The sequence below is a fragment of the Balaenoptera physalus genome, assembly GCF_965194825.1.
Source record: "Balaenoptera physalus genome assembly, chromosome: X".
In the NCBI taxonomy this organism is placed as follows: Eukaryota; Metazoa; Chordata; class Mammalia; order Artiodactyla; family Balaenopteridae; genus Balaenoptera; species Balaenoptera physalus.
The window spans coordinates 42,572,213-42,593,828 of NC_138903.1; the positions used below are offsets into that span (position 1 = coordinate 42,572,213).

The window sequence follows — 21,616 nt, forward strand, 5'->3', positions numbered from 1 at the left end:
TGCATACAGGTCTTTTGTCTCCTTAGGTAGGTTTATTCCTAGGTATTTTATTCTTTTTGTTGCAATGGTAAATGGGAGTGTTTCCTTGATTTCTCTTTCAGGTTTTTCATAATTAGTGTATAGGAATGCAAGAGATTTCTGTGCATTAATTTTGTATCCTGCAACTTTACCATATTCATTAATTAGCTCTAGCAGTTTTCTGGTGGCAGTTTTAGGATTCTCTATGTATAGTATCATGTCATCTGCAAACAGTGACAGTTTTACTTCTTCTTTTCCAATTTGTATCCCTTTTATTTCTTTTTCTTCTCTGATTGCTGTGGCTAGGACTTCCAGAACTATGTTGAATAATAGTGGTGAGAGTGGACATCCTCGTCTCGTTCCTGATCTTAGAGGAAATGCTTTCAATTTTTCACCGTTGAGAATGATGTTTGCTGTGGGTTTGTCATATATGGCCTTTATTATGTTGAGGTAGGTTCCCTCTATGCCCACTTTCTAGAGAGTTTTTATCATAAATGGGTGTTGAATTTTGTCAAAAGCTTTTTCTGCATCTATTGAGATGATCATATGGTTTTTATTCTTCAATTTGTTAATATGGTGTATCACATTGATTGATTTGCATATATTGAAGAATCCTTGCATCCCTGGGATATATCCCACTTGATCGTGGTGTATGATCCTTTTAATGTGTTGTTGGATTCTGTTTGCTAGTATTTTGTTGAGGATTTTTGCATCTATATTCATCAGTGATATTGGTCTGTAATTTTCTTTTTTTGTAGTGTCTTTGTCTGGTTTTGGTATCAGGGTGATGGTGGCCTCATAGAATGAGTTTGGGAGTGTTCCTTCCTCTGCAATTATTTGGAAGAGTTTGAGAAGGATGGGTGTTAGCTCTTCTCTAAAAGTTTGATAGAATTCACCTGTGAAGCCATCTGGTCCTGGACTTTTTTTTGTTGGAAGATTTTTAATCACAGTTTCAATTTCATTACTTGTGATTGGTCTGTTCATATTTTCTATTTCTTCCTGGTTCAATCTTGGAAGGTTATACCTTTCTAAGAATTTGTCCATTTCTTCCAGGTTGTCCATTTTATTGGCATAGAGTTGCTTGCAGTAGTCTCTTAGGATGCTTTTTATTTCTGCCGTGTCTGTTGTAACTTCTCCTTTTTCATTTCTGGTTTTATTGATTTGAGTCCTCTCCCTCTTTTTCTTGATGAGTCTGGCTAATGGCTTATCAATTTTGTTTATCTTCTCAAAGAACCAGCTTTTAGTCTTATTGACCTTTGCTATTGTTTTCTTTGTTTCTATTTCATTTATTTCTTCTCTGATCTTTATGATTTCTTTTCTTCTGCTAACTTTGGGTTTTGTTTGTTCTTCTTTCTCTAGTTTCTCTAGGTGTAAGGTTAGATTGTTTACTTGAGATTTTTCTTGTTTCTTTAGGTAGGCTTGTATTGCTATAAACTTCCCTCTTAAAACTGCTTTTGCTGCATCCCATAGGTTTTGGGTCGTCGTGTTTTCATTGTCATTTGTCTCTCGGTATTTGTTGATTTCCTCTTTGATTTCTTCAGTGATCTCTTGGTTATTTAGTAACGTATTGTTTAGCCTCCATGTGTTTGTGTTTTTTACGTTTTTTCCCCTGTAATTCATTTCTAATCTCATAGCGTTGTGGCCAGAAAAGATGCTTGATATGATTTCAATTTTCTTAAATTTACTGAGGCTTGATTTGTGACCCAAGATGTGATCTATCCTGGAGAATGTTCCGTACGCACTTGAGAAGTGTAATCTGCTGTTTTTGGATGGAATGTCCTATAAATATCAATTAAATCTATCTGGTCTATTGTGTCATTTACAGCTTCTGTTTCCTTATTTATTTTCATTTTGGATGATCTGTCCATTGGTGTAAGTGAGGTGTTAAAGTCCCCCACTATTATTGTGTTACTGTCAATTTCCTCTTTTATAGCTGTTAGCAGTTGCCTTATGTATTGAGGTGCTCCTATGTTGGGTGCATATATATTTATAATTGTTATATCTTCTTCTTTGATTGATCCCTTGATCATTATGTAGTGTCCTTCCTTGTCTCTTGTAACATTCTTTATTTTAAAGTCTATTTATCTGATATGAGTATAGCTACTCCAGCTTTCTCTTGATTTCCATTTGCATGGAATATCTTTTTCCATCCCCTCACTTTCAGTCTGTATGTGTCCCTAGGTCTAAAGTGGGTCTCTTGTAGACAGCATATATATGGGTCTTGTTTTTGTATCCATTCAGCAAGCCTGTGTCTTTTGGTTGGAGCGTTTAATCCATTCACGTTTAAGGTAATTATCGATATGTATGTTCCTATGACCATTTTCTTAATTGTTTTGGGTTTGTTTTTGTAGGTCCTTTTCTTCTCTTGTGTTTCCCACTTAGAGAAGTTCCTTTAGCATTTGTTGTAGAGCTGGTTTGGTGGTGCTGAATTCTCTTAGCTTTTGCTTGTCTATAAAGCTTTTGATTTCTCCATCAAATCTAAATGAGATCCTTGCCGGGTAATCTTGGTTGTAGGTTCTTCCCTTTCATCAGTTTAAGTATATCATGCCACTCCCTTCTGGCTTGAAGAATTTCTGCTGAGAAATCAGCTCTTAACCTTATGGGAGTTCCCTTGTATGTTATTTGTCATTTTTCCCTTGCTGCTTTCAATAATTTTTCTTTGTCTTTAATTCTTGCCACTTTGATTACTATGTGTCTCGGCGTGTTTCTCCTTGGGTTTATCCTGTATGGGACTCTCTGCGCTTCCTGGACTTGGGTGGCTATTTCCTTTCCCATGTTAGGGAAGTTTTCGTCTATAATCTCTTCAAATATTTTCTCGGGTCCTTTCTCTCCCTCTTCTCCTTCTGGGACCCCTATAATGTGAATGTTGTTGCATTTAATGTTGTCCCAGAGGTCTCTTAGGCTGTCTTCATTTCTTTTCATTCTTTTTTCTTTAGTCTGTTCTGCAGCAGTGAATTCCACCATTCTGTCTTCCAGGTCACTTATCCGTTCTTCTGCCTCAGTTATTCTGCTATTGATTCCTTCTAGTGTAGTTTTCATTTCAGTTATTGTATTGGTCATCTCTGTTTGTTTGTTCTTTAATTCTTCTAGGTCTTTGTTAATCATTTCTTGCATCTTCTCAATCTTTGCCTCCATTCTTATTCCGAGGTCCTGGATCATCTTCACTATCATTATTCTGAATTCTTTTTCTGGAAGGTTGCCTATCTCCACTTCATTTAGTTGTTTTTCTGGGGTTTTTTCTTGTTCCTTCATCTGGTATATAGCCCTCTGCCTTTTCATCTTGTCTATCTTTCTGTAAATGTGGTTTTTGTTCCCCAGGCTGCAGGATTGTAGTTTTTCTTGCTTCTGCTGTCTGCCCTCTGGCGGTTGAGGCTATCTAAGAGGCTTGATGGGAGGCTCTGGTGGTGGGTAGAGCTGACTGTTGCTGTGGTGGTCAGAGCTCCATAAAACTTTAATCCACTTGACTGTTGATGGGTGGGGCTGGGTTCCCTCCCTGTTGGTTGTTTTGCCTGAGGCAACCCAACACTGGAGCCTACCTGGGCTCTTTGGTGGGGCTAATGGCAGACTCTGGGAGGGCTCACGCCAACGAGTACTTCCCAGGACCTCCGCTGCCAGTGTCCTTGTCCCCACGGTGAAACAGAGCCAGCCCCCGCCTCTGCAGGAGACCCTCCAACACTAGCAGGTAGGTCTGGTTCAGTCTCCCCCAGGGTCACTGCTCCTTCCCCCGGGTCCTGATGCGCACACTATTCCGTGTGTGCCCTCCAAGAGTGGGGTCTCTGTTTCCCCCAGTCCTGTTGAAGTCCTGCAATCAATTCCCATTAGGTTTCAAACTCTGATTCTCTAGGAATTCCTCCTCCCGTTGCCGGACCCCCAGGTTGGGAAGCCTGATGTGGAGCTCAGAACCTTCACTCCAGTGGGTGGACTTCTGTGGTATAAGTGTTCGCCAGTCTGTGAGTCGCCCACCCAGCAGTTATGGGATTTGATTTTATTCTGATTGCGTCCCTCCTACCGTCTCACTGTGGCTTCTCCTCTGTCCTTGGACTTGGGGTATCCTCCTTGGTGAAGTCCAGTGTCTTCCTGTCGATGATTGTCCAGCAGCCAGTTGTGATTCTGGTGCTCTCGCAAGAGGGAGTGAGAGCACGTCCTTCTACTCCACCATCTTGGTTAATCCCCACCCTTCTGCATTTTTACTATGATGTGTCTGGGTAATGATCTTTTTGAATTTATCCTGCTTGGAGTTTGTTGAGCTCCTGGATGTGTAGATTAATGTTTTTCAGCAAATTGGGAGAGGCTACAAATGGGTCCTGACAGGAATAGACACACTGAACTGAGCTGTGCGTACCTGGAGGGAGATGCAAATGCTCAGAGTACTATAAAACGACCAGAACAGAAGATATTGTACCAATTTGGACCACCGAGTTACATTCTTCAGACCAAGGAACACACTTTACAACTGTATTGGTCTGCTTGGGCTACCATAACAAGATACCACAGACTGGGTGACTTAAACAACAGAAATTTATTTCCTCACAGTCTGGAGACTGAGAGTCCAAGATCAAGCTGCCAGTAGGGTTGGTTTCTGGTGAGACCTCTCTTCCCAATTTATAGATGACCACCTTCTCACTGTGTCCTCACATGGCATTTTCTCTGTGCATGCACACCACTGGTGTTGCTTCCTCTTTTCATAAGGATATTAGTCCTTTTGGATTAGGGCTCTACCCTTATGACCTCATTTAACTTTAATTACCTCCTCGAAGGACCCATCTCCAAATATAACCTCATTGAGGGTTAGGGCTTCCAAATATAAATTTTGAGGGAACACAATTCAGTCCACAATAACAATCTATAGTGTCCAACAATGAGCAAAGAGGTATCCTAGGAGTAGTGCTTTGGTAGAGACTTAGAACAGGTAACTGAAATATTTGTTGTCTAAAACTGGGGGAGATAAGGGCATGCAGGGCTGACTTACACGTCTTCACAGTGTGTGCTCACACTCAACATGAGGGTGGCCAAGAGAGGGTCTCCAATAGATAGATTCCTTCACTTTTCAGAAGAATCTGGGGAAGAGGAGGTGGGAGAAGATGCTGGTACGACTATACAGTTTCCCCCCACAACACTTCAATGTTCTTTTATTCCTACCTGATTCAGTGGTCCCAGGACCAGGGCTGCAATTTCAGGGGCCAGAAGCAGGGATGATTCCTAGGCAAGAAACTTTAATTGTACTTTCAAACTTTTGCATCAGAATTCCTAAAGGCATAACGTGATTGATAGACTGTGCCTTCACCCAACTTGGCAAACTTGGGGTTGACAGTGAATACAGCTGTATTACCTAGTGGTTGAGATAGACCACTAGTTCTGTACTTGTGATGATACCCTATATAAATGGGAGTAGACTGAAGGGGAAGCATTTGCTAGACTGGTATTGCTGCTGGCAATCTGGACCAGCACAGTGGCCAAACCTATTGTCCCTTCCAAAGGTGGTAAAATTTGGGTCAAATTCAATGATAAATGGAGAGAAGAAGGAATATAGCTGAGAGTAAAAGAATGAATAAATAGGTTATGCAACAAGGGAAATCCATTACATTGGTGCCCGAAAGGCTCAGAGTCAGAGGTGATATTGCCTCTTAACTCAATTAAACCAAATGCCAGAAAGAACGAAGCCATATGTTGCCAAGACTACTCCTACTTTTGGAACCTGAGAAGGTCAAATAGAAGTCTGCAAACCTGAGTGATATTGTTCTGGGAGATGAATGTGCCAGTATCTTTTGAGTATTTTATTTTGGAAAGAACACTTAACAAGACATCTACTCTCTTGACAAATTTTAAATGTACAGTATATTATGTTGACTATATGTACGGTGTTGTATGCAGATTACATCTACTATCATGTTATGATATGGTGTAACACTGCCATTGTTGCTAAGACTATATTTATATTGATGGTCAAGTATATGGAGAAATTGAGTTAAAGACTTTTCAGGATATAACACTGATGGCAAATGACTAGCTTGAGGAAGAATTGGATTTAGCTAACCATCAGCTAATCTCTATGCTAAATAGTTCCGCACAAGTTTATCATAAGGTATAAATAGATGTAGATCAGAGAGGAAGAGTAATCAAATTGGTATAAAAATATGAAAATGCATGTAATGGCTTTACAGGATGGATTTGAATTATTGAAACTGAGGGTGAACCCTTGAACTTGCAACTGGTGTCAGAAGTGAGGGCAGTCTTGTGTGGGGACTGTTCCAACTTCTGCCCAAGATAAGCGTACAAACATCAATTGCTTTTCTATATACTAGTAATTAACAATAAGTAATTGAAATGAAAAATGAATACTACACAATAAAGTGGAAATAAGACAACACCAAGTAAAATAGCATCAAAATGTGAAATACTTAGGGAATAATTTGTCAGATGTGAAAGACCTGTACACTGAAAATTACAAAATATTGTTGAGAGAAATTAAATGGAGAGATATACCTTATTTATGGGTCAGAAAACTCAATATTGTTAACATTTCAATTCTCCCCAAATTGATCTATAGATTCAAACCAACTTCAATAAAAATCACAGCAGCTTTTTTTGTTGTTGAAATGAACAAACTTATTCTTCAATGTATATGGAAATGTAAAGGACCTAGAATAGTCAAAACAACTCTGAAAAAGAAACAAATTTATTGAGGTATAATTTAGGATCCATATTTAAATTGTACAGTTCAATGACCTTTTTGAAAAAAACAAAAGTTTATTCTTAAATGTACAACAGGCTCCAAGACAACACTTCATTCTAGATATGGGTGGCAATAGATGTTATGGCAGGGAACCCAGATGTTTAAACAGGAATGGAATTAAGGATCACCTCAATGACCTTTATTAAATTTACCTAGTTGTGCAACCATCATCACAATCAAGTTCTATAACATTTTAATCACCCCAATAAGATTCCTTGTACTAATTAACAGTTAATGACGATTCCCATTCTCACACCCAGACAACCACTAATCTACAGATCTCTGTAAATTTTACTTTTGCGGACATTTCATATAAATAGGCAAATACAATCCTAGATCTTTTGTGTCTCACTTCTTTCACTTAGCATATTTTTGAAGTTCATCCATAGTTGAACAGTTCATGCTGTAGTATTTATTAGTATTTGTTCTTTTTTATTGCTGAATATACCACATTTTATTTATCTACTTGCTGGTTGATGGACATTTGGATTGTCTCCACTTTTTGTCTTGTATGAATAATGCTGTTATGAATATTCAAGTGTAAGTGTTTGCATGAAAACATTACATATCTTTTGGGTAGATAATGGGAATGGCAGTACTGGGTCCTCTGGTAAATTTATGATCAACTTTTTAAGAAACTGCCAAACTTCTCCAAAATGGCTATACCATTTTAATGCAGTCACACCAGAAATGTAGGAAAGTTCCTGATTCTCCATATCCTTGCCAACATTTGTTATAATTGTTTTTTTTTAATTTTAGCCATTTTAGTACATATAAAGTGGTATTTCATTGTGGTTTTAATTAGAATTTCTCTATTGACTAATGATGTTGGGCATCTCTTCATGTGCTTATTTGTATATATTTTTTGGTGAAATATCTCTTCAAATCTTCAGCCTAATTTTAAACTGGGTTGCTTGTCCTCTTTTTATTGAGTTGTAAGTGTTCTGTATATATTCTGGATACAAGTCCTTTATCAGGTAAATTATTTACAAGTGTTTTCTCCCTGTCTGTGCTTTGTCTTTTCATTTTCTTAATGGTACCTTTTGAAGTTTAAACCTTTTTCATTTTAATGAAGTCTAATTTATCATTTTTTCTTTATGGATCATGCTCTTGGTGTCCTACTTAAGAATTCCTTGCCTAATACAAGGTCACAGAGATTTTTCTCCTATGTTTTCTGCTAAAACTTTTATAGTTTTAGCTTTTATATTTACATATCTGATCCATTTTTTGGTTAATTTTTAGTATGGTGTGAAGTAAGATTTAAATTCATCTTTTTGCATGTGGATATGTAATTATTCTTGCATCAAATGTTGAAAAGACTTTTCTTTCCCCAATGAATTGCCTTCACACTTTTGTAAAAAATATTTTTACCATAAGTATCAGGGTTTATTCCTAGACTCTCTGTTCTGTTCCATTGATCTATGTCTCTATCCCCATGCCAGTACCATACTGTCATGATTACTGTAGTTTTATAGTTTTGAAATTGGGAGGTTACTGTCCTTCCACTTTGCTTTTTGGCAAATTCCTGTTTGCTAATCTTGGTCTTTTCTATTCCTATATAAATATTAGGATTAGCTTATCAATTTCTGGGGAAGAAAGTCTGCTGGAAATTTGATAAAGTTGTATTGAATTTGTAGATCATGTGATCTTTCTTCTTTACCTTGTATATATAATATGGTAGATTGCGTTGACTGATTTTTGAATGTTGAAGCAGCCTTATATCACTGGAATAAACCCCACTTGGTCATGATGTATAATCCTTTTATATGTTGCTGGATTCAATTTGCTAATATTTTGTTGAAGATTTTTACATCTATGTTCATGAGGAATGTTGGTCTGTAGTTTTATTTTCTTGTGATGTGTTTGTATGGCTTAAGTATCAGGGTAATACTGGCCTCATAGAGTTGGGGAGTGTTCCTTCCTCCTCTATTTTCTGAAAGATTTTGTGGAGTGTTGATATTATTTCTCCTCAAATGTTTAATGCAATTAAGCAGTTAAACCATCAAGCTTTGGGCATTTTTGTGTGGAAAGATTTAAAGTTACTAATTGCTTACTATTGCTGGTGAGATGTAAAATGGTACAGTCACAGGAGAGCCATGCCTGGGTTTCAGATCTGAGATATCAGTCAACTGTCTTGGGAAGATGGTGGGATTGGAGGATAAGGAAATAAAAATTAAATCACACTGAGATATCACTGTACATCCACCATAATGGCTACAGTAAAAATGATGGAAAATACCAAGTGTTGACAAGGATGTGGAGCAAATAGAACTCATATACTGTGCTGGTGGGAGTGTACATTGGCGAAACCACTTTGGAAAACTAGTTTTATAAACTAGCTGAGCATGGACACCATATAGCCTGGCAGTTCAACTCCTAGATATATACCTAACAGAAGTTCATAAATATGTTCACCAATAGATAGGTACTAAAGTATTTATAGTAGCACTATTCCCAATAGCCCCAAGCTGCAAACAACACAAATGTCCATTAACAATAGAATGGATAAATATATTGTAGAGTATTCACAGAATGGAATATAACATGACAATAAGAATGAATTATCCATAACTACATTTAACAATATGGACGAATCTCATATTTATAATGTGAATGAAAGAAGATAGACACTTGAGTATATTACCAACATATGAAATATAATTGTTTGACTCAATTTATATAATAAAATACCAAGCAGACAAAGCTGTTTAAGTCAGGGTAGTGTTTACCTGGCGGGGTAGGTGGACAGTAAGGCCTGGAAGGGAGCACAGGGAGTTTTTCTGGGGTGCTGGTGCTGGTCATGTTCTGTTTCTTGATCAGTATTCAGTTTGTGAGAATTCATTGAGCTGTATGCTTATGATATATGCAATTTCTGTATGCATTATACTTTAATAAAAAGGTTTAAAAACAAAATAAAATTACATGCTAGAAAGAAAGCCCCTTTCTTATGAGTATTCCAAAAAACATTTAATTGAAAACAAGAAAGCGTTTATATATCAGTGCTTTAAAAAAAAGCAGTGTTCTCAGAGAAGTCTTCCAGTTATTCAACTATAATAAACTATAATCATATCTTAGGCTAAAAAACTACAATGCAACATGACTTTATCCCATAGCAATCTACACAAAATTACTCTTAATGTGCATGTAGAAAATGAATATATCAAATTAACTAAATTGGAAGAAAAACCACCAAAGTTTTATGTATTGAAATCCAATTTCTTAACCATTGTTTTTCAAACAGAAATCCCAAAGAAAGCAGAAGCTTCAGTGGATGAGACTGGAAGTCCAGAGTGCTGTGGCTCAGTTTCATTGTCTTAGGGGAAGTTACTAAGGGGATAAGAAGTTTATGGTCTGCAGCTTATATAATGATAGCTTTTGGGGTACAGGTTAGAAGGTATGCCTACCATTTTCGAGTGCGAATCACCTGCTGCCACAGCATAGAATTAATGAGGGAACAATTGCCACCTTTAGGTGTGTGTAACATTTAATAACTCTATTCCTGTAACATAGGCTAGAGCTATGCTTAATTTGCCAATGCATAAAGTCAGACTTTAAGTTTAAAAATTGTATTTAATTTTTAAAAAATATACCATGGTGACTTCTCAAAGGGAAGAGAAAGAACGGTTCCTCAGGGCAATATTTTCTGTGTCTTAAATGTCAATGATAACAAAAACTTCTGGCTTCTACTCATAGATCTATTATACATTCCCAAATTGGTTTTTGCCTTGACTTCAGTGCCCTGGAGGTGTTTGAACAATGAATACTCTTCTCCCCACCCTAGAAATTTGAAAAAAAAATTGGCCAGTATTGAGGACTTTTACATCCCAAGGTATGAAGGACAAATCAGTGCTGAATTTATAAAGTCCTTTATCCAAAAAGTGAAACACAGGAGATTACAAGTCATCTCCTGGGGTCTCTATTTCTACCATTTGCAGGAGATTGAGAGTACCTGTGTGAATCATAAAACCAAACAGGGCTATTGCTCAAATGCTTTATCGAAGTATCTCCCTATGCATATAATTGCTTATCAACTTGTATTCCACCTGACTGAAGGATACTTGACTTTGTTTGCCCTCTGTTCACTTAGGCTGTTTGTAGTCTGTCATATCTACTCCCCCTGTACAATGATTGATGCATCAGGCACTCCTCGCCTCTCCACTATGAGACAGCTGATGCATATCCAGTTGTGATTTCCAGCTGAAGGCATTTTCAGTCACTGGCTTTATAGAGTTTTTCTCCACTATGAGTTTTCTGGTGTTTAATGAGATTTGACCTGTCAGTGAAGGCCTTCTGACATTCTGTACAAGCATAAGGTTTCTTCCCTGTATGAATTATCTGATGCATACTTAGTGTTGCTTTCTGGATGAAAGCTTTCCCACATTTACTGCATTCATAGTGTCTCTCTCCAGTATGAGATTTCTGATGGATAGTGAGGCGTGACTTCCAGGTGAAGGTTTTTCCACAGTCACTGCATTTATAGGGTTTCTCTCTAGTATGGATTTTCTGGTGTGTTATGAGATTTGACCTGTCAGTGAAGGCCTTTCCACATTCAGCACATATATTGGGTTTCTCTCCTGTGTGAATCTTCTGATGCACCCGGAGTTGTGACTTCTTCGTGAAGCATTTTCCACAGTCACTGCATTCATAAGGCTTCTCTCCAGTATGAATTCTATGATGTGCAATGAAGTGTGATTTCTGGATGAAGGCCTTCCCACATTCAGGACAAGCATAGGGTTTCTCTCCTGTATGGATTCTCTGATGCACACTGAGTGTTGATTTCTGGATAAAGGCTTTCCCACATTCATTGCATTCATAGTGTCTCTCTCCAATATGAGATTTCTGATGTATTTTAAGGCGTGACTTCCATATGAAGGCCTTTCCACAGCCATTGCATTTATAGGGTTTCTCTCCAGTATGAGTTTTCTGGTGTTTAATGAGATTTGACTGATCACTGAAAGCCTTTCCACATTCGGCACACATATACGGTTTCTCTCCAGTATGAGTTTTCTGATGTGTAGTGAGATTTGTCCTATGAGTAAAGACCTTTCCACATTCTGTACATATATAAGGTTTTTCTCCTGTATGAATTCTTTGATGCACATGGAGTTGTGATTTCTTAATGAACGATTTCCCACAGTCACCGCATTCATAAGGTTTTTCTCCAGTATGAATTCTCTGATGTGTATTGAAATGGGATTTCTGGATGAAGGCCTTCCCACATTCAGTGCATACATAAGGTTTCTCTCCTGTGTGAATTCTTTGATGCATCCTGAGTGCTGATTTTCTTGTGAAGGCTTTCCCGCATTCACTGCATGCATAGTGTTTCTCTCCAGTATGAGTTTTCTGATGTATATTGAGGTCAGAATTCTGGGAGAAGCCTCTTCCACATTCACTGCATTCATAAGGTTTTTCTCCTGTATGAATTCTCATATGTCTAAAGAGATATGATCTGTGGAAAAAGGCTTTTCCACATTCACTGCATTTATAGGGTTTCTGCCCAGTATGAATTTTCTGATGTGTAATGAGGTTTGACCTGAGCGTAAAGGCCTTCCCACATTGAGTACATATAAAAGGTTTCTCTCTTGTGTAAACACTTTGAGGTACCTCAGTTTGCGACTTCTGAGTGAAGACGTTCTCACGCTTGTTGCATTCATGGGATTTTTCTCCAGCATGAATTCTCTGATGCTCAAAAAGATGTGACTTTTGGGTGAACGTCTGTACGTATTGAGTACACACATAAAGTTTCTCTTCAGTATGAATTTTCTGACGGTGGGTGAGAACTTGTTTGTGGCCAAGATGTTTTTCACATTGATTAAGTTCACAGGAGTTTGCTCCTGTATTAGCATTCTCATTCTTAGTAAAGGAAGAACTATGGGCAAAATTGTTACCATTTCTAAAAATCTTATCAAAGTTCTTTGTTGCATTGCTTTTATTATGATTATGTAAATTTAAAGTATGCTTCAAACTCTTTCCAATTGTGTCATAGTTATGGAGTCTTTTAATGGAAGGAACAAGCCTGGTACTCACGTGAATTATTTTTTCAATGTTTTTACATTCATAGCCCCTCTCCTTAATCAATACTTTCACATGACTTAAAGGGTTATTTTGGTTTTCTTGATATCTCTCTAGCCGGTCATTATCTTGCCACAGTTCTTCTAAAATGGAACACAATGAATCTTTTCCTATGGATTGACCAAATTTCTCACAGTGTAATGAAACTTCTCCAGAAATTCTCTGTTGTTGGGTTTGCCCATTATCCTCATCTAAAAAGAAAGAGAAAAAAATGAAAATGACTCCAGAACAATTATCAGAGAATAGAGGGTACATGGAGTTTGGACAGGATGAACAGAGAAATGGAAGAGTCCTTATGACAATAATGAAAATAGTAATAATGTAGTAATATGAAATTCTTCTAGAACACTTACTCTATGCAAAACAATTATATATCACTTATGATGCACCAGGCACTTCCAAGTGCTTTACACAAAGTAGCTCATTTAATCTTCACTAAACCCTAAGAGGTAGCTATCATTATCAATCATGTTTCACAGATGCAAAAACAGAAGCACAGAGAAGTTATGTAACTTGCTGAAGATCAAATAGCTAAATAAATAAGAGATGGAATTTGAACCTGGGAATCCATATCCACTATGTAGGAAGTCAGGACAGTGAGTAGAGTAACCAGAAGAAGAAACTGAAGTCTGTTAAAGGTAAGCCTGCATGGAAGAAATATTTCAGAATGCATGTCCTTATTACATATTAGGTCTAAAACATTAATAATCTCTCTGCTTCCTCTTGCTTTTCCCTCTGAACCATTACGAGGATCTACGTTAAATTTATAGTCCTCAAATACCAATTCCTCTATATCTATAAGAAAAATATATGCTTTCAACAAGTGTCAAATAGGAGAGGGCAAACCATCTATGGTAGAAACTGCAAGCTGTCCACCAAAATCTATTCACCTCTTCTTTTATAGTAATAGAACATAGCTGGGCATTACGTTTACCAGTCTCACTTTGTCCTCACCAGTGGAATATGAGCAGAAGTGATATGTACCACTCCTAGGCCAGGCTTTAAGACAGTGGGCAAATCTCCCCCATTCTCCCTTCCCCAGCCCAGAGGACTCAACAATGACCCAACATCAACCACCCAGCTGACAACAATACTCTAGGAGATGGCAGAGCAATAACTTGGAACATGGTCCTTGAATGACCCAACAAGATCAGAGTTGATTTGTTGAATGCACCCATTCACCTGAGAATGCTTATGTAAGAGAGGATACAGTTACATTAAGCTTGTTGCTTTGCTCCTCTGTGCATATTCAAAAGGTATTGTCCTTGATATCAGCTCTAATTTTAGTACACCTCTAGGGAGGTTATATCTGCTATGAATGTATAAAGCAGACACAGTACCACTCATATTGATACTAAATTTGGCACAGTTTTGTGTGATAACAGAGAGAATTAACACATAGAGCCTGAAATTATTAACATTTCATGCAATTATCTTCCCTTTCCAAATATAATCTATGGTCTTTTGAATTCCTCTGATCAGATATTTGAAGGATCCTTCTGAAAGAGAGCAAAATATCCTCCTCTGCCTATCTCCCCAAATTCAATAAATTTAAGTTTACTAAATATTTTCCATGCTTGGTTTCAGAAAACTGAAGAATAAGTGTTACAGTTATCAATTTTTTGTCTTTCAACCCCCAATTCACCCTTCCTTGCCCGCTCTACAAAAATGGATCTGAGTCTTTTTTCCTTTGCTATCTGGCATGATGTTGAACCTTGTCAATACAGGGTGATGGGGAAACACTGGAGGAAGGGGTTTTGCTTCCTGGTTCTAGTGAGCTCACCCAGCAGGCTCCTCCAGCAAGGGCAGCTTGTCTATTACCAGGCTTCAGCAGTGTGGTGGCTTCAGCAGCATCTGGCTCCTGATGCACATGCAGCTTCCGAGGCACCCAGCTTCTGCAGTGCATTGCAGCCAGCAGCACCCAGCACCCAGCAGTTTACCCTGGCACCCCTCTCAGATGGCTTGTAGTGGAATATTTGCAATGAGACACTTCCTTATGATCAGCTTTTTCTGGAACCGCAGAGGGCAGATTTCCAGTAAGTTCAACCAGTGTGGCACGACAGCTGCCATGCCATGAGCCATGGATATGCCCTCCCTATAAGGTCTGGATTCATCCCTGGGAAGCAGGGGAGGCGCTTCCTTGGGTGTTCCTTCACAGCCTTAGAGATACTCTCCCACACTAATTTGCTATTCTTTAGAGTTCTCTTTACTTTTACTGGCTAATCCCTTGTTACCTCAATCCCACAATAGCTAATAATTCTTTTTTTAAAAATTTATTTATTTATTTTTGGCTGCGTTGGGTCTTCGTTGCTGCACGTGGGCTTTCTCTAGTTGCAGCGAGCGGGGGCTACTCTTCGTTGCGATGCGTGGGCTTCTCATTGCAGTGGCACTAATAATTCTTTGTTAAACTTTCCATGTTCAAATTAGTATGTGGTTTCTCTCTCCTGATTAGGCCCCAAGTTATACAATAAGAAACAGGCTCTTTTTTTTCAGTGTAAGAATGGATCTTTTTTAAAATTCTTTTTCATTATGGTTTATCACAGAATATTGAATATAGTTCCCTGTGCTATACAGTTGGACCTTGTTGTTTATCCATTCTATATATAATAGTTTGCATCTGTTAATCCCAAACTCCCAGTCCACCCCTCCCTCACTTGGCAACCACAAGTATGTTCTCTATGTCTGTGAATCTGAGAAATAGGCTCTTAATTCTGGGAGCTTTCTAAAAACAGAGGTAAAAAAAAGCCTTAGTTACTACACAGTCTAAAATCCTATGTTTTTCTGGGAGTTCCTGTGGGATAGAGGATGAGAAAAAAGAAAGAGCCATATATTCTGGAGTAATTAAGAGCCATTTCATGAAATAGTGAAATCTGATCACAAGGTGAAAATGTATCATCTAAATAGATAGAGCACAGAATAAAGAGTCAGATTAGGGGAACACTATCACATATGGCAGACATCAAGAAAACATTAAAAATGCACAGCAAAGGAAACAATCAACAAAATGAAAAGGCAACCTATGGAATGGGAGAAGATATTTACAAGTCATATATCTGATAAGGAGTTAATATGCAAAATATATAAGGAACATATACAGCTCAATAGCAAAAAACAAACTGATTAAAAAATGGGCAGAAGAATTGAACAGACAGTTTTCCAAAGAAGACATACAAATGGCAAACAGGTACATGAAAAGGTGCTTGATATCAGTAATCCCCAGGGAAATGCAAGTCAAAACCACAACAAGATATCACCTCACACCTGTTAGAATGGCTTTCATCAAAAAGACAAGAGATAACAAACGCTGATGAGGGTGTGGAGAAAAGGGAACACTTGTGCACTGTTGGTGGGAGTGTAAATTGGTGCTGCTACTATGGAAAACAGTATGGAGTTTCCCCAAAAAATTCAAAAGAGACCTATCATATGATCCAGCAATTCCACTTCTGGGTATATATCCAAAGGAATTGAAATCAGGATCTCTTAGAGATATCTGCACTCCCATGTTCATTGCAGCATTATTCACAATAGCAAGATATGAAAACATCCCAAGTGTCTGTCCACACTGAATGGATAAAGATGTGGTATATATACACAATGGAATATTATTCAGCCATGAGAAAGAAGGACATTGTGCCATTTGCTACAACTTGTCTGAACGTTGAGGGCATCATGCTAAGTGAAATAAGTCAGAGAAAGACAAATCCTGCATGGTATTATCACTTGTATGTGGAATCTAAGAAAGCCAAACTCAGAGAAACAGAGAGTAGAGTGGTGGTTCCCGGGGACTGGAGGGTGGAGGGAATGGAGAGCTACTGGTCAAAGGGTGCAGACTTCCAGTTATAAGATGAACAAGTTCTGGGAATCTAATGTGCAGCATGGTGACTATAGATAATGACACTGTGTCATATACTTGAATGTTGCCTAGAGAGTAGACCTTAAATGTTCTCACCACAAAAAAGAAACGGTAACTATGTGATGGGATGGAGGTGTTGGCTAATGCTATGGTGGTAATCAGTTTGCAATATATAAATTATCAAATCATTTATATATTTGGATTGGAAGAGTTGATAATGTTAAGATGTTAATTCTCTCCAAACTGACTTATAGATTCAATGTAATCACAATCAAAATTCACTTTCATAGAAATTGAAAAATTGACTGTAAAATTCAAATGGATACACAAAGTACTTAGAATAGCCAAAACAATTTGAAAGAGAAGAACAAAGTTGGAGGACTAATATGACATGATTTCAAATTTATTACATAGCTACACTAATCAAGACAGTGTGGGAATGGTGTAAAGATACATGAATAGATCAGTGGAACAGAATGAAGAGTCCAGAAAGAGACCCACATACATATGACAACTGATCTTCAATAAAGGTGCAAAGGCAATTCAATTGAGAGAAGGATAGCTTTTTTTTTTAAAATAAATGATGCTGAAATGATTGGCTAGCCATGTGCAAAAACGAACAAACACTAAACTCTGATCCATACTTTAAATCATATATAAAAATTAATGCAAAATGCATCACAGAACTAAATGTAAGACCTAATTTTTGGGGAGACCTTGGATCAGGTAAAGATTTCTTAGATACAACACCAAAAGCACAATCCATAAAATAAGAAAAAAGATAAGTTAGACTTTGTCAAAATTTTAAATGCCTCGTGAAAGACACTGATAAGCAAATTAAAAAATTCACAAAACACATATCTGATAAATAACTTGTGTCCATAATATATAATGAACTTTCAAAACTCAACAATAAGAAAACAATGTTCCCTATAGAAAACTGGGCAAAAGATCTGTACAAACACTTCGCCAAAGAAGATATATAGATGTCAAATATTAGATATTATGGAAATGCCAAATAAAACCACAGTAAGATACAACTATCTTACTATTAGAATGGCTAGAAGTTTTTAAAATGGACAATTCAAAGTGCTGGTGAGAATGAAAATCAACTGGAACTCTCATACATGGCTGGTTAGAATTTAAAATTGTATAGCCACTTTGGAAAAGTTTGCCAGTTTCTAATAAAGTTAAACATATACTTACCATACAGCCCAGCAATCTGACTCCTAGGTATTTACCCAAGTGAATGAAATCTTATCATCACACAAAATATGGAAACAAATATATAAACATAGCACCTTTATTCATAAACACCAAAACTGGAAACCATCCAAATATCCTTCAGCTGGTGAATGGATAAACTGTGATACATCCATACTATGGAATACTACTCAGCAATAAAAAAGGAACAAACTATGGAAAACAAAACAGTAGGAATGAGTTTTGAATGCTTTATGCTAAGTGAAAGAAGTCAGGCTCAAAAAGCTTCATACTGTATGATTCCATTTATATGACATTCTGGAAAAGGCAAAACTATAGAGACAGAAAAGAGATAAGTATTTTCCAGGTCTGGAAGTGGTGGGAAGAAGTGATAGTAAAGGGACCTGAGGTAATTTTTGTTCTATATCTTGATTGTGGTGGTGGTTACATGACTGTATGCATTTGTCAAAACTCATAGTGTTATTATTATTATTATTATTATTATTATTTTGGCCACACCACGTGGCTTACAGGATTTTTGTTCCCTGACCAGGGATCAAACCCAGGCCCCGGCAGTGAAAGCGCTGGGTCCTAACCACTGGACCGCCAGGGAATTCCCCAAAACTCATAGGACTATTAACATAAATAAACCTCATAGAATCATAAAATATGTTAAAAATGGACTTGAGCATAGGTTATACAAAATATACAGATACACATTTGAATTGGAAATACATGGCCATGTTGTTTGCCTCTCTGAATGAAGAGTTTAATTGTCACATGCTAAGTCATGGGGAATAATTGTAGGTTTTTTCATAAAGCTAATGTCAAGATAAATAGAACATTTTAGGCAATGAAATTTATCGTTAGCTTTTGAAGTGAACTAATAAAAAGAATGGAATCAGCAAATACAATCAGTAATAGAAAAATTATAATCCAGGCATAAGAAAATATGGAGCTGGTTTTGGGTGATATTACTGGGAACTAAGAAGATGAACTGAGAACTGAAAATGATATTCTCAGAAATGGAAAAGCAGTAGGAACTGTAGAGTGATTAACTTAAAAATGACAGAAAGATTTAAGAAACACTGACAAATGTGAGAAAAGTTGGAAGGTGACAAGGGTTTCTGATACATGAGGTAATGATTCCAATTTCTGATGTAGTGAGGAGCAAGAGAAACATCTCAATGGAACTTTCTGGGTAGCTAAATGTAGTACTAAAGTACCAGGGAAGAACAGACTGGAGACATCAAAAACAGAGTCATCAGAATTTCAGGATGGATGAATCCTTGCATGTATATGAAGAAAATACTGGTGAACAGTAGACAGGGTCCGTAGGGCAACCTCATTTATGGGGATAATGAGGAGAAGGCTGGAAAAGGGGGCAAATAATAAATTGGATGCAAATCAGTATGAAACAGACAGGAAACAAATCAAAACTAGGGGAACAGGAGCAAGGTCACTCATAGGAGAGAAACTCAAAGAGACCACAACAGGTCAATAATGAAATGCTCAAACTAGGTATTGGAGAAATAAGAAATAAAAAATGAGATGCCACTTTATACCCATAGTTAGCCCAAAAATGAGAAACTCTGGTAATACTAATTGTTGGCAGAAACTCGAGGAAAGCAAGAACCCTGTGCCCTATTGCTGGGAGAGTAGATTAGTGCAGCCAATTCAAGAAGAATACGGTGGTGCTCAAATTCAATATGAGAATATGCAATGATCAGGCAAACCCTCTCTTCTATATACATCCCTGAGAAATTCTCACACTCTGTAAGAGAACATTTGTGTAGAAATTCATTGTAGAGGTGTTTGTCTTAAACGGGAGTTAACGAAAACCTAGGTTCCACCACTGGGTGTATGGTTCAATAAGATGTGGTGCTAGCACACTGTGGAATACTATGCAGCAATTTGAAGGAATGAAGCCAGATGAGCACTGCAATATGGACAGACCTTAGGGGTGAGTAAAAAAAAGGAACATAATTAAGACATGTAGCACAAGGACTTCCCTGGTGGTCCAGTGGTAAAGAATCTGCCTTCCAATGCAGGGGATGCGGGTTCAATCCCTGGTCGGGGAACTAAGATCCCACGTGGCCGTGGGGCAACTAAGCCCACGCACCACAACTACTGAGCCTGTGAACCCTGGACCCCATGTGCCACAACTAGAGAGAGAAAACCCAAACGTCACAACTAGAGAGAAGCCCACGAGCCACAGCTAGAAAGAAGCATGAGCGCTCCAACAAAGAGACCTTGGGCCGTAACAAAACATCCCGCATGCCTCAATGAAGATCCTGTGTGCTGCAACTAAGACCTGACACAGCCAAAAAAATAAGGAAAATAAATAAATTTAAAAAGTGTATAAACAAAGAGTGTTTAACAAAAAAGACATGTAGCACAATATAATTTATATACACTAAAAATACATACTTATAAACCAATACTTCAGGCTTAAAGAGAATATCATACAAATTCAAAGATCAAACACATTAGATCTGTTGCCTGTGGGAGGAGGCATAAGGGATGGATATGAGGAATTGGAATAAAAGGGAAGAAAATTTAAAATACCTAATGTACAAGGAAAGAACCTAAGATAAGGGGGTGGGAGTGAAGTAGGAAGAATAAAAAGTCCCTAGGTAAGACAGGGTGGTATGTATGTGATCCAGGGTACAGAGATTAGAGACAGCTTTCTTGTCAAAAAAGCCAAGCAAAGAAGACAATGGATATTGGCAAGGGTCATACTTGGAGATAGCATTCAGATATTGGAGGGGCTCTGTCAACTCTCTCCAAGCAACTCCAAACGCTTAGAGCCTTCAAGATAGGATACTTCAGAGCCTTTCAAAGGTATCAGCCTCTTCTAGAGAAACTGAGATCTATTTCCATGTCCCCCATCTGCCTAGGTCACACTCACTCACCTGAGCAGCTCTGATGTGGGGTTTCCTCCTCCAACGTCCATGGCCCCTCTCCTTGCTCCATCTTGAAGATGACCTCTGGTTTGGGAACTTGGTACCCTGTTAACAGGACATGATACAGGATTGGGTCCAGCTAATTGGGTTTCGGGGCCTTTCAATGACACTTCCATTTGCTCTTCAGGAAAGTAATCCCATTTCACTGGGAGTAGAGTAATAATCACAGATGTGAAAAAGGACTGAAGAATCTCGGGCAAATCAAGGATGACACCATCACACACTTCAGATGTCGCAGAGCACTCAGCAGCTGAGAATGGAAACAGCCTCTCTGAGGCCCCTGGCGGGCACATAGGATGGCTGTGCTTACCCACTGAGCACAGGTGGCTATAGTTCTCCAGTGTCACATCCCGGTACAGGCGCCTCTGAGCAGGGTCCAAGTGCTGCCACTCCTCCCTGCTGAAGTCCACAGTCACATCCTCGAATGACACCTGTAACAACACAGTCCTGTTCAAGGTGACATGGTCAGCACTGGAGTATGGAAGGAAGAGGAATAGGAGGTTGTTTTTAATGACTTTTACCATAATGTATCATGTAGGGTTTTCACCCAGCACCCAGTTTTGCGTTTTATTTTGTGAGAGAAAAACACATGGAAGTATCTTGACATTCACTGTGTATTAAATTCATTCATTTATTCATTCAGTCCCTCTTTTTTCAAAAATGAGGATTAAAATAGGCTCTCTTTAAGTCCTCGAGTTAACGTAGGAACTACATACAATACATTTACTGGTTGATTATGTGCCAGGCAACGGCAATATAGAATTGACTAAA

The 21,616-nt window shown here is 38.0% G+C and overlaps 1 protein-coding gene across 7 annotated transcripts in view; it reads right to left on the bottom strand.

Annotated features, from left to right (window-relative positions):
- Positions 1-6,745: 6,745 nt before the first annotated feature.
- ZNF41 (zinc finger protein 41) overlaps positions 6,746-21,616 on the bottom strand; it is a 55,513-nt gene continuing 40,642 nt past the window's right edge. For 6 of the 7 annotated variants that reach the window (XM_082446412.1, XM_082446413.1, XM_082446414.1 and 3 more), the window contains 3 exons: positions 21,156-21,276; positions 20,795-20,890; positions 6,746-13,014 (listed from right to left, as the gene is read on the bottom strand). In XM_082446412.1, coding sequence (XP_082302538.1) covers positions 10,961-13,014; positions 20,795-20,890; positions 21,156-21,276 — 2,271 coding nt within the window. In that variant the 3' untranslated portion in view covers positions 6,746-10,960. Of the gene's footprint in view, positions 13,015-20,794; positions 20,891-21,155; positions 21,293-21,616 lie in introns of all 7 variants that reach the window. The other variant, XM_082446418.1, reaches the window with a different exon arrangement.